This window comes from Mya arenaria, chromosome 13, assembly GCF_026914265.1.
Source record: "Mya arenaria isolate MELC-2E11 chromosome 13, ASM2691426v1".
Lineage (NCBI taxonomy): Eukaryota > Metazoa > Mollusca > Bivalvia > Myida > Myidae > Mya > Mya arenaria.
Window position 1 is genome coordinate 63,297,720 of NC_069134.1, and position 12,605 is coordinate 63,310,324.

The following is a 12,605-nucleotide window of genomic DNA, read 5'->3' on the forward strand; positions in this document are numbered from 1 at the left end:
AGGGATTTAAAATATTTTGGGAAATTGGAGCCAGTTATATCATGTCACTAGTAGCCTTAAACTGCGCAGTACAAAACACTCACTTTTTTGGCATGCTGTATGGGTAAGGTCCCCTATTTGGAATCACATGGGGCTCAACGTAAATCTTCTTGACAGGGGCTGGCCCCTCCTCTCCCTCCTTCCGTTTCCCACTGCCCTCCTCCTGCGAGAACGTCAGACGGAAAGGGGCCACCTGTTTGCTCGTGTCGGTCGTTGAGACATCAATGTTGTAGCCCGGGAAACTCTGGTACAAGTGTTCCATGGACAGAAAAGTGTCATTCCAGTCCAGGGTTCGGTAGTTGTTCTCCAGTCTGAAATTACAATGTATTCTTATCAAATGTTGATTATACACAACATGTGAATGTACAGCTATAAAGCTTCATGAAGGCGGTAAAAGATTAATTGTTACTACATTTGCTAGTCCTAAAAATGAAAAGAAGCTAACCTGAACAAAATAGTGCATATGTTCCTAGCTTACCAGTTTGTTAGTTTGAATAAATGAAATTAATTGAGGCATTTATCAATTTTCAAAGTAATGTTTTTTAGTCTATTGAAATACATGAGATTGTTCAATTTTTTCAAACACATTTCTGAAGCAAGTATCAAGTTTTCAAATGTTCTTATTCCTTTACATTGCTATTCAATCAATAATGTTATCAATCAATGAATTTGCTTTCATTTCAACTATCATGTCAGTTTTCAACTGAAAATATCTTAACTGTAAGTTTTTTTTGCAGAATCTAGACTTCTATATCCAAGGGGAAGATTGTGTAACCAGTCGTGCACAACAGCCTGTGTTCATAAGTTGCGAATTGTCTCTTCTTAAAACTAGTATTCCGCAAATCAAATCTGTCGCCCGTCTGGAGCGCACATATTTTTTTCTAGTAATGGTCACCATGACCTCTTACCTATTGCCCTCAAAATCAATATGATCATCTATTGACAATTACTAATGTGCATACCAAGTCTATGCCTAGTCCAAGTTTTTTTTTAATTGGACAAGGAAGTGTGACGCTGGCTATATAGACAGACAATGACCCAAGAGAAAGTAATCCCAATGTATCTACTATGCTTCGCATGTGACACAAAACCAGACAATCTGGAAGTATATTCTTACTGTGAGTAGTGTGCGGAGTCTGGACTTCCATATCCGAGAATAAGATCATGTAACCAGTCTGGCACAACACAGTCTGTGTTCATGAGATCGCGTATCGTTTCCAGCACGGCCTTGAAGTTGTTCTCCTTCGGCTTACGACGCATCAGAACGTTAAACGTCTCATATACATCCTGAAAGATTATTTTGGAAATAACTTGTTTCCTAATTTTGGAATCATAAATGTAACTATTACTCATCATGTAAGCCTAACATGTATAAGTGAATCAATTCAGATGTGTTATCTTCTGCAAAGAAATATCACTTTTATCAGTTCCATATCTCTTCAGGCATCAAAACATGCACAAGTATTACAATAGAGTCATATGTTATGTTTTCTTGGCTTTTTTTTGTTTTCTGCAAAATGCTGATCAAATTTTCTTTTGTTTATTTTTTTCTTCTAATTCTCACTAACAATAACATAAACTGTGAAGATGATTTGTACCTGCTGACCATCCTCAGTGGCAGCCATGTCATGTTGGTACTGGTTTGGGTCGAGCCAAACACGGAACGTTCTCATCTCTCCTGATAACTCAGGCTTTGGTTCGGGACCTAGGGATTGAAATCAAAGCAACTTTTTAATGTACACAATGTTAGTTTGGTAAGGTTTTTCTTCTTTTTTACCCATTATTTTCTTTCGTTATCGTTTCATGGACAAGCTGATGCCAAAACTTGTTCAAGTTTTACCAAGGGTAAAAACTTTGGGGACATGGTTACACTAATTTTTTTAAACATTAACAATGATCAAAGTAAACAGAAGCCTAAAGATAAAAAGCTAATATATTATAACAGTTTTCAGGCTTGCAGAAAAGTAAAGAATTACTGTGATTCAAATAGAATTCAGCTTGCATGTGTATGCTATTGTTTTTTGCTGTTTCTTTCATAAAAGAACAATTGAAAAAAGTTTAGACTATTGCTTGAAAACTGTGAGCCATTTCAATAAAATAAATTCTCAGGCACAGTCATCATGACTAAGGGAGATTTCAACACAGTACAATACTGTTAAAAATATCTCCTATATAGTCAAAAGCTGTTGGCTCGATATTGCTTGGCTCGATTTCTGCGTTGACTTGAACTGAATGTAACAGACTGATTCTGTTTTACTCTCTGTCAATATTTGCAAGCTTGAAGTATTTTGACCAGTCCCTGTGATATCAAGCCGACAGGTTTTGACTGTATATGAAAACTGCTCCTAGGACTGTAAATTAAACGTATACCTAAATTTCAACCACTACACTATCATACCTTCTTCAATGACCTTCCCCTCTGCGTCCAGCATACCCTCAATCTCACACCCGCGGACGTACATGAGTCCAACCTGCGGTATGAATGGGGACCGATAGTCATACTTTGTCCCGATTTTACTTGTCGGGCGCACTGTGATCAAAAAAGCTACATCATGTTTCCGCAGACCTGAAAAAATGGAATAACTGTCTAAAAAAATTGCATAACATTCAAAATGTAGAGTAAATATTATGACTGTAATTTTAAACATCATGTTATATTCTACATTACAAACAAAATTTTCCAATACTTATCATGGTCAAGAACGATAAACATTCATTTTGTATTTGCTTAGAAAATACATGTACGCAATGACCAAGTCTGAAACATGTTTCCATAAAAATAATGAGAATTATTTCTGAATCATGGCCATCATTAATTTCTTAAATACAAACACTAGAAAGTAAATAATTGGTTCCCAATCCTACCTTCCCACTCAGCCTTAATGCTGGGAACCACACTGAGAGTGAGGGTGACGTCTGCTCGCACTTGGGCCGGGTGGTTTTCTCCAACATGAGGCTTCGCTACCTAGAATTAAGAAAAGACAAACTATCATATACTGGTTCCTATTTTAATCTGGTACTCGGCTATAATGCTGGGAAACAAAATGAGGCTTCAATTATCCAAAATGGATAAATTCACACTTTTTTTCAAAGACTTCCTAGATGGAAATGTTTTTTTCCCTGGTGCAATTTTAAGGAAAGGGTCCCCTTTAATCCGACTTTATGTGCATCTCTGGTACCCTTAACACTATTTATCTAATAATAATTAATAACAAATGCATACATCCATATACAAGGACCCCCAAAACCTGCTAAGGACCAATCAAAAATTCACAATAATGTTCCTGGGACCCAAAGATTAAAATTCCAAGACAGTAACTCTGTATTTTGATAAGAACCGTTGCTAACTGGCATAATATACAGAAAATACCTTCCTCCCGCAATTTAATGTTCAACCAACTGCCTACCCATTACCACTTTATGCACCAGTCAATTGTAAACTCGCCCCCCCCCCCCCCCCCCCCAGGTCTGGGGAATAACGGGGACTTTGACTTCGGTCCAGCCAACCCCGGCCTAAATCCCCGCCCTCTTGGGATGAACATTTGGTAAAATCCCCTACAAATGCCCCTGCACCCCAGGGACCCAAGGTAAGGCCCATTCCCTGCTATAATTAAAGCAAAGACAAAACCACCACATTCACCCGTTACTGCAGGGCCACCTGAAAGGTAAAACAACAGCCCATTTCCCCAGCTAACCCCGGTATACCCCCAGACCGGAAGGGGGGGGGGGGGTACAATTGACTGGTGCATTACTTCTACAACAGGGAATACAGCAATTAATTGAGCCAATAGTGCCCAACCTTCAAAATATTTCATGCCCCACCCAAAACCTTACCTCTACAACATAGTGTTAGCCCTACATTTTCAGCAAATCATGTCCCTTCATGATTAGGTAAATTGCTATAACTGCGCATGCACATAGCCTACTGATGCAAAGGCGCCATTTCAGTGTTAACGCTAAATAAAATTTCATAATATCTTGCAGTGATTGAAATGTCTATTTGACAGTTGCACAGCTTAATTTTAAAGCTGATGCAATTTTGGAGGGGCAAACACTAAGTTTGTTAGAATTTATTAAGTACTGGTATTCATGAATAAGAAACCACAGTTGCTTTTGCTGGGCTCCGTTTCATTAGGTTACTTATTCATGAAGAAATTACTTACATGCCCTACCCATCCCTTACATTTACAAGAGGAAGAGACATTTAAGGCCATCCCTTACCGCTACAACAGAGAAGCCAGCAATTGGTTGAGTGAGGGACGCCCAGCCCCAGAAATATATCTCATGCCCTACCCATCCCTGACATTATCAACAGAAAGAACCATGCAGGGCAATCCCTTACCTCTACAACAGAGAAGCAAGCGATTTGTTGAGCCATGGGCGCCCAACCCCAGAAACATATCTCAAGCCCTACCCATCCTTGACATAAACAACAGAAAGAGCCATACAGGGCAATCCCTTACCTCTACAACAGAGAAGCCAGCGATTGGTTGCGCCATGCGAGCCCATCCCCCGAAATATGCTGAACCATCCTCTGCTTGCCATGGTTTCATATGTGATACTGCATCCTCAATGTCTTGTCGAATCTCGTCTGATAAATAAAGAATTTTCTCAACAAATGTGTTTTGCCCCAAGAATCTTACCTAGTCAAAAATTGAAAAATAATTCATAGATTTGAAATTAAATACTCAAGCTTTGGCCATGGGATCTTAAATTTTAAAATTCCCTTTTCAATATTTAGCAGAATAAGACAGAAACTTAAAAACATACACGTGGATTCCAATCTGAACAGGTTGAAGTTCCTCAGCAGGTAATCGTGTAGCGTTAGAAACTGGAGGTTGATTTTCGGTAGGGCAAGTGTACCTAAACAAAAAGTAAAATGTTGTGTGCAATCATGTGACTGTTCATCAACTGTTCAAACAATGACTTGCTGTTTACCAAATGTGAAACAAAATCCAAAATAGAGCTAGGCATACGTCAGAAAATCAGAAAACTATATAAAGAAGGTGTGTTATAGCAGTATTCTTAGTAAATTATCATCTGGGAAGAAGAAATCCCCAAATAGTCTATAATAGACTTAAAATGTTTCAATAATTCAGACCTGTGAATAAGGAAACCTATATTTATATTGTGATATTGCAATTTACAATGGTGGTAATGAAAACCATCTCAGGTGTGTGTCTTGCATGCCACACATGGCCTTTCTGTACCAAACACATGTGCCAGGTAATTCTACAATTCTTGTAAGTATGAAGTTACAGCCAGGACACAACCAACTACACTCTATGTGCATATATGCAGCATTCCATAATGATTAAACTCCATGTGTGACTTTGAACTTTGAGGTAGGGTCATGGGTCTTACACCTTACACTTCTTCTATATGTACCAAAGACATGTGCCTGGAAAATTTTACGATTCCTCTAAGTATGAAGTTACAGCTAGGACACAACCAACTATACTCTATGTGCTGCATATATGCAGCATTCCATAATGATATAACTCCAAGTGTGACCTTGTCAAACTTTGAAGTAGGGTTGAAGGTCTTGCACCCGACATCCTCTGTATGTACCAAAAACATGTGCCAGGTAATTTGACAATACCTTCCTGTATGACAAAGTTACAGCTCGGACAGTTTGTAGTATTGGTATGTTAAACAGCTTTAAAGGCAGTGCGAGTTTTTCACACCTCATTGTACAACTGACAAATAATAATTTGACAGTGCACAGCTTTACTTATTTAAATGCATGATTAGTTATTTTTATATTCAAAATAATATTGAATAATTATAATAATTTTAATCGTAATATTTTTTCTTAATTATAAACATTTTACGATATACCGTATCCCCATCTTCAAAGTTTTGCCGTTTTAACCCGTATATACGCGATCGATATGACACGAGTAACATCCCTTTCTACATAAATCTAAACAAATGCTCAGCCTGAAATCGACCTAAGAAAAAAGGTTCAAAAGCTTGTTACTGGTTATAATACGCAGTCATTTTTTAACATCGAAATCTGAGGGGAAAAAAGTGCGTCCTAATACCAAGTCATTAACGGTACCGATTCTGATTCTATTTTTTTTTCTGAATTTCTTATTTCTAAAGAGCCAATTTCGGCCTGAAATCGACCTCAGAAAAAAATGTCAAAAGCTTGTTACCGGTTGTAAGACGCAGGCATTTCTTTACATCGAAATCTGAGGGAAAAAAGTGCGTCTTATAACCAGTCATTTATGGTAATCATGCTCTGCCCAAAAATACAAGCACTCATCAAGGCTTGTGCTTACTATTTATTAGGCTTAACATGATAAACTTGATCTATATTCAACTAACCTAGTATTCTTTATGTACATTGTCCACCAGTAACAGTGGTCGATATTAACACAAGCCCTGCACTGGTAAAATGTCTTCTGGGCTTGCTCAGATTCGGAATTTTATATAGCAGGGCTTTTTAAAAAATTTGATACCAAGCAATAGTATATTATAAAAATTGTTCATCTTAAAGTCTTATTTCCATGACTGCAATAGTTCCCTATTGGCATGATATTCAAGTCCAAATCACACCTTCCAATGAACTGAGTGGCATCTGCTTAACTGAATAACCATATTTAACATCCTCAATAAATAATACCACTCCTACCTTCCCCACTATAATACTCTGTCGGCACAATATTCTCATCCCAAATGACGTCTTCCGTTGGATACAACGGCATCTCATTGATCTGTTCGAGCTGTGACTTCTTGCGCTCATGTTCACGGATCTGTGGAATAATACGGGGCACTGTATCAATCCGTATCAAACAATTATTGCTTTAGAATACACAAAATTTGCAGACATCTTCGAAATATTGAGCAGCTAAAAAAAGTTCATAGTCTACAACCAAGGTACTTTCCTCTGTTACACTTTATACATACCGTGGGAGAATTTACAGACAGAATCTTGTTTAATTGAATATGCATGAGGCAGGGGAGAAAACTGACCTTCCAATGAAATCGCATGTTACAATTAAATACTCTTCAATAACCCTGTATTGTCAGTTGTCTCCAAAGGCGGCTGGTCTAAGCAGCGGGTTTTTTAAAATTTGTGTGGCCTGGCGGACTGAGTTAAATTCGAGCTTTCACCAGAATACTTATTCTACAGGAAATCATTACTTTGGGTATCTGTGCATATTTCCAAATCTTGAAACCAATAAACCTGCCTTATTAAAGTGACACTCTTATTAAAAAATCAATACAAACACATATATAACAAACAAATTTTGAGTGATAAACCTTGAACTACCTACTATACAATGCACTTTTTGAAATTATTAATTACTAATAACAAGATTATGACCGTGTATTTACTAGCTGAAAACGCAAAAATATTAAATGATTGGTGAATGCTAAAAGATTTACTCTGATCTACTATCATTTCATATGTTAGAAATACCGAGGTTTCTCCACCTTTCTTTCAAATTAAACTCAGTCTCCCTCATAAGAACCATTGTTTTTGACGTTTATTCATCCTTTCTGGTATATTAAAACAATTATATTAATTGTGGTAATTCTAGTAAGAGTGCATCTTTAATTATTCAAGATTACGAAATTTTCCAAGCCAAGTCATCCATTGTACACAACAAAACATAGTGCAGTAGGGTATCAGGGGTTTCGATGCAAGGAGTTTAGTACACTTACCAGCAGTTCAAGCATAAAGTTCTTGTCAAATGGTGATTCTTGGCCGTCGTCCAAGGCAGGTAACATGTTGATGCGATAGAGAACCTCGTGCAGAGCATTCGCACTGTAAGAAAAAGTCATAATAAGATAGTGGTCAAAGAAAGATTTAATTGCAAGCCTGCTTTCAAATCGCATATAATTATGCCCCCTGATTGCATCTTCGTCAGACACATTTTGGTGACAAGCTTTGGTCTATCACCGGATGGACGGACAAAGTATGATTTTTAATTTGCTTTATTGAGCTATTAACAACAAGAGCACCCCAAACAGGTGCTATTGTTTTTTTCAGTCAAAAAGAAGCATAATTTACCACTTATGGAAGCCATAGTTATGGACCTTCCTTAACATGTGTGTTAGAGGCAACATGTGTACTAAGTTTCATTGTATTATCTTGAAAAAATTGTGTGTTACAGCTAAGATTAAAGATTGTGAAAGCCAACAACACAGAGGACCAGGCTACCATCACCTTTTTACATCATAAAAACAAACAAAAATCAATATTGGTATAAAATAAACTTAAGCGAAAGCATCTATACCTGAGAGGGCTGAAGTATTTCTCGAGGGCCTGTCTTGTATCAACACTGGCAACATTTGTGATTGCAAACTGGTGAAGGTCCGGGAAGTGCTTGAACGCAACTTTCTGTCAATGCAAGAAATTCTTGTATCAGTTTAACTATTCTTATTGCATAGGATGCAAATTAAAAGCTGGTTCATGCAATGCACCATATTAAAGAGGTTCCAAACAAGCTTCTAGTACAGGAATGGGTATGTTGGTCTTCTTCTTGTGTACATCCAGGTACATGTACATTGAACACATTTACGGTTAGTTTAAACTTTTAATTATTTAATAACAATTGTGAAGAAAGTTATATTAACTTAAACTAATTCACTCTGTTGTGCAAGAGTGTGGTCTTGTGTTGTGGGGGATACTGGATGTCCCGGAAAACACCCACTTGTCTAGCTTGGCGACTACCTACAAAACTCACATGCTCCTAGGCCAAGATTTGAAACTGGGTTGCCTAGGTGAGAAGGGAATGGGCTTACCACTGCGCTAACTAGACAACCGGGTTAACTGTTTAGAATGATATGTCTGATAGTACAAGGAAAGAGTTTAATATTAAACTGTAGTATCAGCGAGCTTAGCACTACAACTTTTAAAATGTATGTGTGGCTACACATACCTCTATTGCAAACAAAAACAATATGTGTCAGTCAGTCTTATTTCCAGTAGTAAATGTAATAGTATTAAAGGCAGACAGTCAGAAAAATGGCCATTTCACTTGACTTCAGACTTGACTTGCTATACAGAGTTACAGACTGCCAGTACATTTTTTTCAAATTAGCAAATAATTAACAAACATAAATTGCTTAAATTTGTCACATGGTTTATTAAATGTATTATAAACATATTTTGTGAATTTCAAGTGTTTCAAACAGTTATAAATACTAATTTCAAATATATTTTTTAAAACTATCAAACAAATTTAAATTTCCCAGCTATGTTGACTGACAGATCTTGAATGTTTATGACCCTCTAACAGCCAATTGAATTTCACTACCGATTTCTGTTTACTACAAGTTTACTATCATAGTAGGAGTTTCTGATGGACATAAGCCGGGAAATATCCATTACCTAGGTGGATATATACTTTCAAATGGCTTATTATAACACAATTATTCGTGGAAGTATTTGTCATCGTATATGAAATTTATTTATCTATTCTCAAATGAGAAACCAATGGACAAATTCTTCTGTCCCACTATCAGAATCATATAACACCAAAAGCCACAATTCAAAACTGCTGGCCTGAGCAGACCTCATAAAGTTAAAACCCAATTAACCACACCTCCTCTGCCAAATAGGCTTAATGACTGTCCGGTAGGATATTAGGGGTCATGCACCCTGACCTTTCAGGCTTAAATGTGACCTTTGACAACATGTATGATAAAGCAAAAACCGTACCGCCATACCCGATGAGCAAGGACTCTTTGAGAAAACCTTACAACTTACAGTGATTAATAATCAATACCATAGTCATGTGTTTATCAAACACAGATTTTTGTGTGAATTGACAGTATTTTTTTAACAGTATGACTCTTATACTACATATTGGAATGCTACTTCATTTTTTCATGTCCAAAAACCATTAACTTACGTGGACTTGGTAAATCTCAAGTATTTTTTTCTGGACTGCAGAAATAAACAAAAAAAATTTGTGTTTTCCTGATGATTTCTGAATGTTTTTTGACATGCAGGCTATACATAGTATTTAGGGTTTCTCTCCTACATTTGTGTGTATTTTCTGGATGCGACAGGGTGTTGATTTCGTACTTTATTGAAATTAATGCTCCCAAAGTAACATAATGTACCTGTAGCGCTAGGACCCTATCATAGTGCTTATCGATGCGATCATGGACGGTAAGGGCCTCCCCTGTCCCCTCATCAATTTCAAACTCAGCATACACCTTTAACATCTCCAACAGCTGAAAATGAAACACTCAATATTTAAACATGTTGTAAACAAAAATGAGGAGAAAGTGATATTTTAATTTTTGCAAGGTATTGTGTCTCACAAGCAAGCAATTTTAGATATTTAAAAAAGAATATGAAAAGATAGTCGAACCCCGATGGCTCAAACTCTCTAGACTCGAACTCACTTGGCTCGAACTCACTTGGCTCGAACTCTCTTGGCTCGAACTCTCTTGGCTCAAACTCACTTGGCTCGAACTCACTTGGCTCGAACTCACTTGGCTCGAACTCTCTTGGCTCAAACTCACTTGGCTCGAACTCTCTTGGCTCGAACTCTCTTGGCTCGAACTCTCTTGGCTCGAACTCTCTAGACTCGAACTCTCTTGGCTCGAACTCACTTGGCTCGAACTCACTTGGCTCGAACTCTCTAGACTCGAACTCACTTGGCTCGATTTCTTCGTTGGCTCAAACTTGATGTAAAGGACCAATTTCTTTCTACTGAATGTAAGCATTCCCACTTAACTCGAATTTCCTGAGGCTCAAGGTATTTTCGCCATCACTGGGAGTTCAAGCTAAAGGGGTTTGACTGTATCTCTAATTCAAATGTACACATTTTGCAAGTAATTTTCTTATCCAACAAAAAATCACCAGAATAAATCTAAAACATCATGATTCCTCATTCAACATTGCTAAGTTCTTCGAATTATTTTTCACTTTATTGCTAAGGCAACCATCAAAAAAATTAGCGGGAATGAGTGTGGAATCAAAAACAGTGGAGTGTTTTGACAGTTATTAAACTTGAAATGTTATATGAACATTTTGAGATTATCACTACCATTGCAAGCTGTGAGGCTTCCATAATATTATATAGGATGTTTTTCATCAAATACATTTAGCACTTCCTACATGTTTACTATGTTTTCTTCTTCATTGGCCTTCAGTGATACTAAAGTCCTGGTTATCATTGACCTTCAGTGGCACTTGACACAATGTCAAGGTTGTCATTGACCTTCAGTGACACTTGAGTCAATGTCAAGGTTATCATTGACCTCTGTGACACTTAAGTCAATGTCAAGGTTATCATTGACCTTCAGTGACACTTTAGTCAATGTCAAGGTTGTCATTGACCTTCAGTGACACTTTAGTCAATGTCAAGGTTGTCGTTGACCGTAAGAGACGCTTTAGTCAATGTCATGGTTATCATTGACCTTAAGTGAACCTTGACTCATTGTCAACTGGTGCAGAATCCTAAGCAGGTGTACCTTACACGTTACAAAATTTAATAAGGTCGTATATTACCTTTTAAGTAAATAGTGATCTTTAGCTCAAATACTGCACAAATTAAACATGTAATCAAGGGAGCTAAGACAAACCTCTGTGAACAGTGTACCGTCCTCACGACGTGCCAGATTTGACAACAAAGAGATCGTCAAAACATGGGTGTCAGCCATGAGGTCATTGAAGAACCGGCGCGTAGGTAACTGAGCCTCGATGTCGATCAAGAACTCAACAAATCGCTCGCAGTACATCACCTTCTCCGTGGGGACATCACCTGAATCAAATTTTGCAATTTTAACAAGACAATATCTATTGCCAGTAGAGTATATTATTACATTCCATCATTATACATTATACATATTTTACTTGTCATGTGGAGATTTTGTTTGTTTTCCAAAAAATGTGATTTTTTTTTTTATTTTTCTTTGAATTTTTTGTCAAGTTTTTGGGAAAACAATAATTTGCTCAGGAAAACTACCTCTTAAAGGCTGTACATTGCATAAAAATTTTTTAGACATGGGTGTGAATTATTTTGACATTGAAATTGTAACGGGCAGATATTCTAACTCTCAGAAGGTAAACTTGTAGTCAAAAATAAAATATTTTATTTCATTTGTATACTAATATCTTCAAGCTCTATTGTTAATCACTCTCGAGTCCATTTCCTGGGTAGAAACGAGAACTGGTGTTCATATAGAGACGCCAAAAGAACATATCCCTGGTGGGGCTCGATTCCAACACCTATCCAGTAGGAGGCGGACAACAATACCACAGCACACAATAAAATTGTTCAAATATAATTTCTTAGGAAAATTTACTGAAGTTCAATTATTAAACCTCCATATGGAGGTATTAGAACCCACTTTCTATTAAGTATACTCATACTTAGTGATACACTTCAAAGTTGCAGTGTTATTTTGTTACCTTCCAGGTAAATTGATTTACAATCCTTGAGTGAATGATATGCGTAAAGCCAATTCTAACAAGCCTTCTTATACATGTAAGACTCGCAACATTGTTTTCTTTACATATAACCATGCTTTTGGGTAAGCAGTTTCAATATGTTAACTAGTTTTTAAACTAGTATATGTAGCATGTAAAA

The 12,605-nt window shown here is 37.1% G+C and overlaps 1 protein-coding gene across 1 annotated transcript in view; it reads right to left on the reverse strand.

Annotated features, from left to right (window-relative positions):
• Positions 1–12,605, reverse strand: part of LOC128213510 (RNA helicase aquarius-like) — a 41,271-nt gene that overhangs the window by 19,853 nt on the left and 8,813 nt on the right. Inside the window, exons 10-21 of the mRNA XM_052919276.1 lie at positions 11,599–11,777; positions 10,126–10,239; positions 8,292–8,395; positions 7,717–7,819; positions 6,680–6,800; positions 4,810–4,902; positions 4,503–4,630; positions 2,905–3,004; positions 2,438–2,605; positions 1,638–1,744; positions 1,157–1,326; positions 84–350 (exon numbers count right to left, since the gene is read on the reverse strand). Coding sequence (XP_052775236.1) covers positions 84–350; positions 1,157–1,326; positions 1,638–1,744; positions 2,438–2,605; positions 2,905–3,004; positions 4,503–4,630; positions 4,810–4,902; positions 6,680–6,800; positions 7,717–7,819; positions 8,292–8,395; positions 10,126–10,239; positions 11,599–11,777 — 1,654 coding nt within the window. The remainder of the gene's footprint in view (positions 1–83; positions 351–1,156; positions 1,327–1,637; positions 1,745–2,437; positions 2,606–2,904; positions 3,005–4,502; positions 4,631–4,809; positions 4,903–6,679; positions 6,801–7,716; positions 7,820–8,291; positions 8,396–10,125; positions 10,240–11,598; positions 11,778–12,605) is intronic.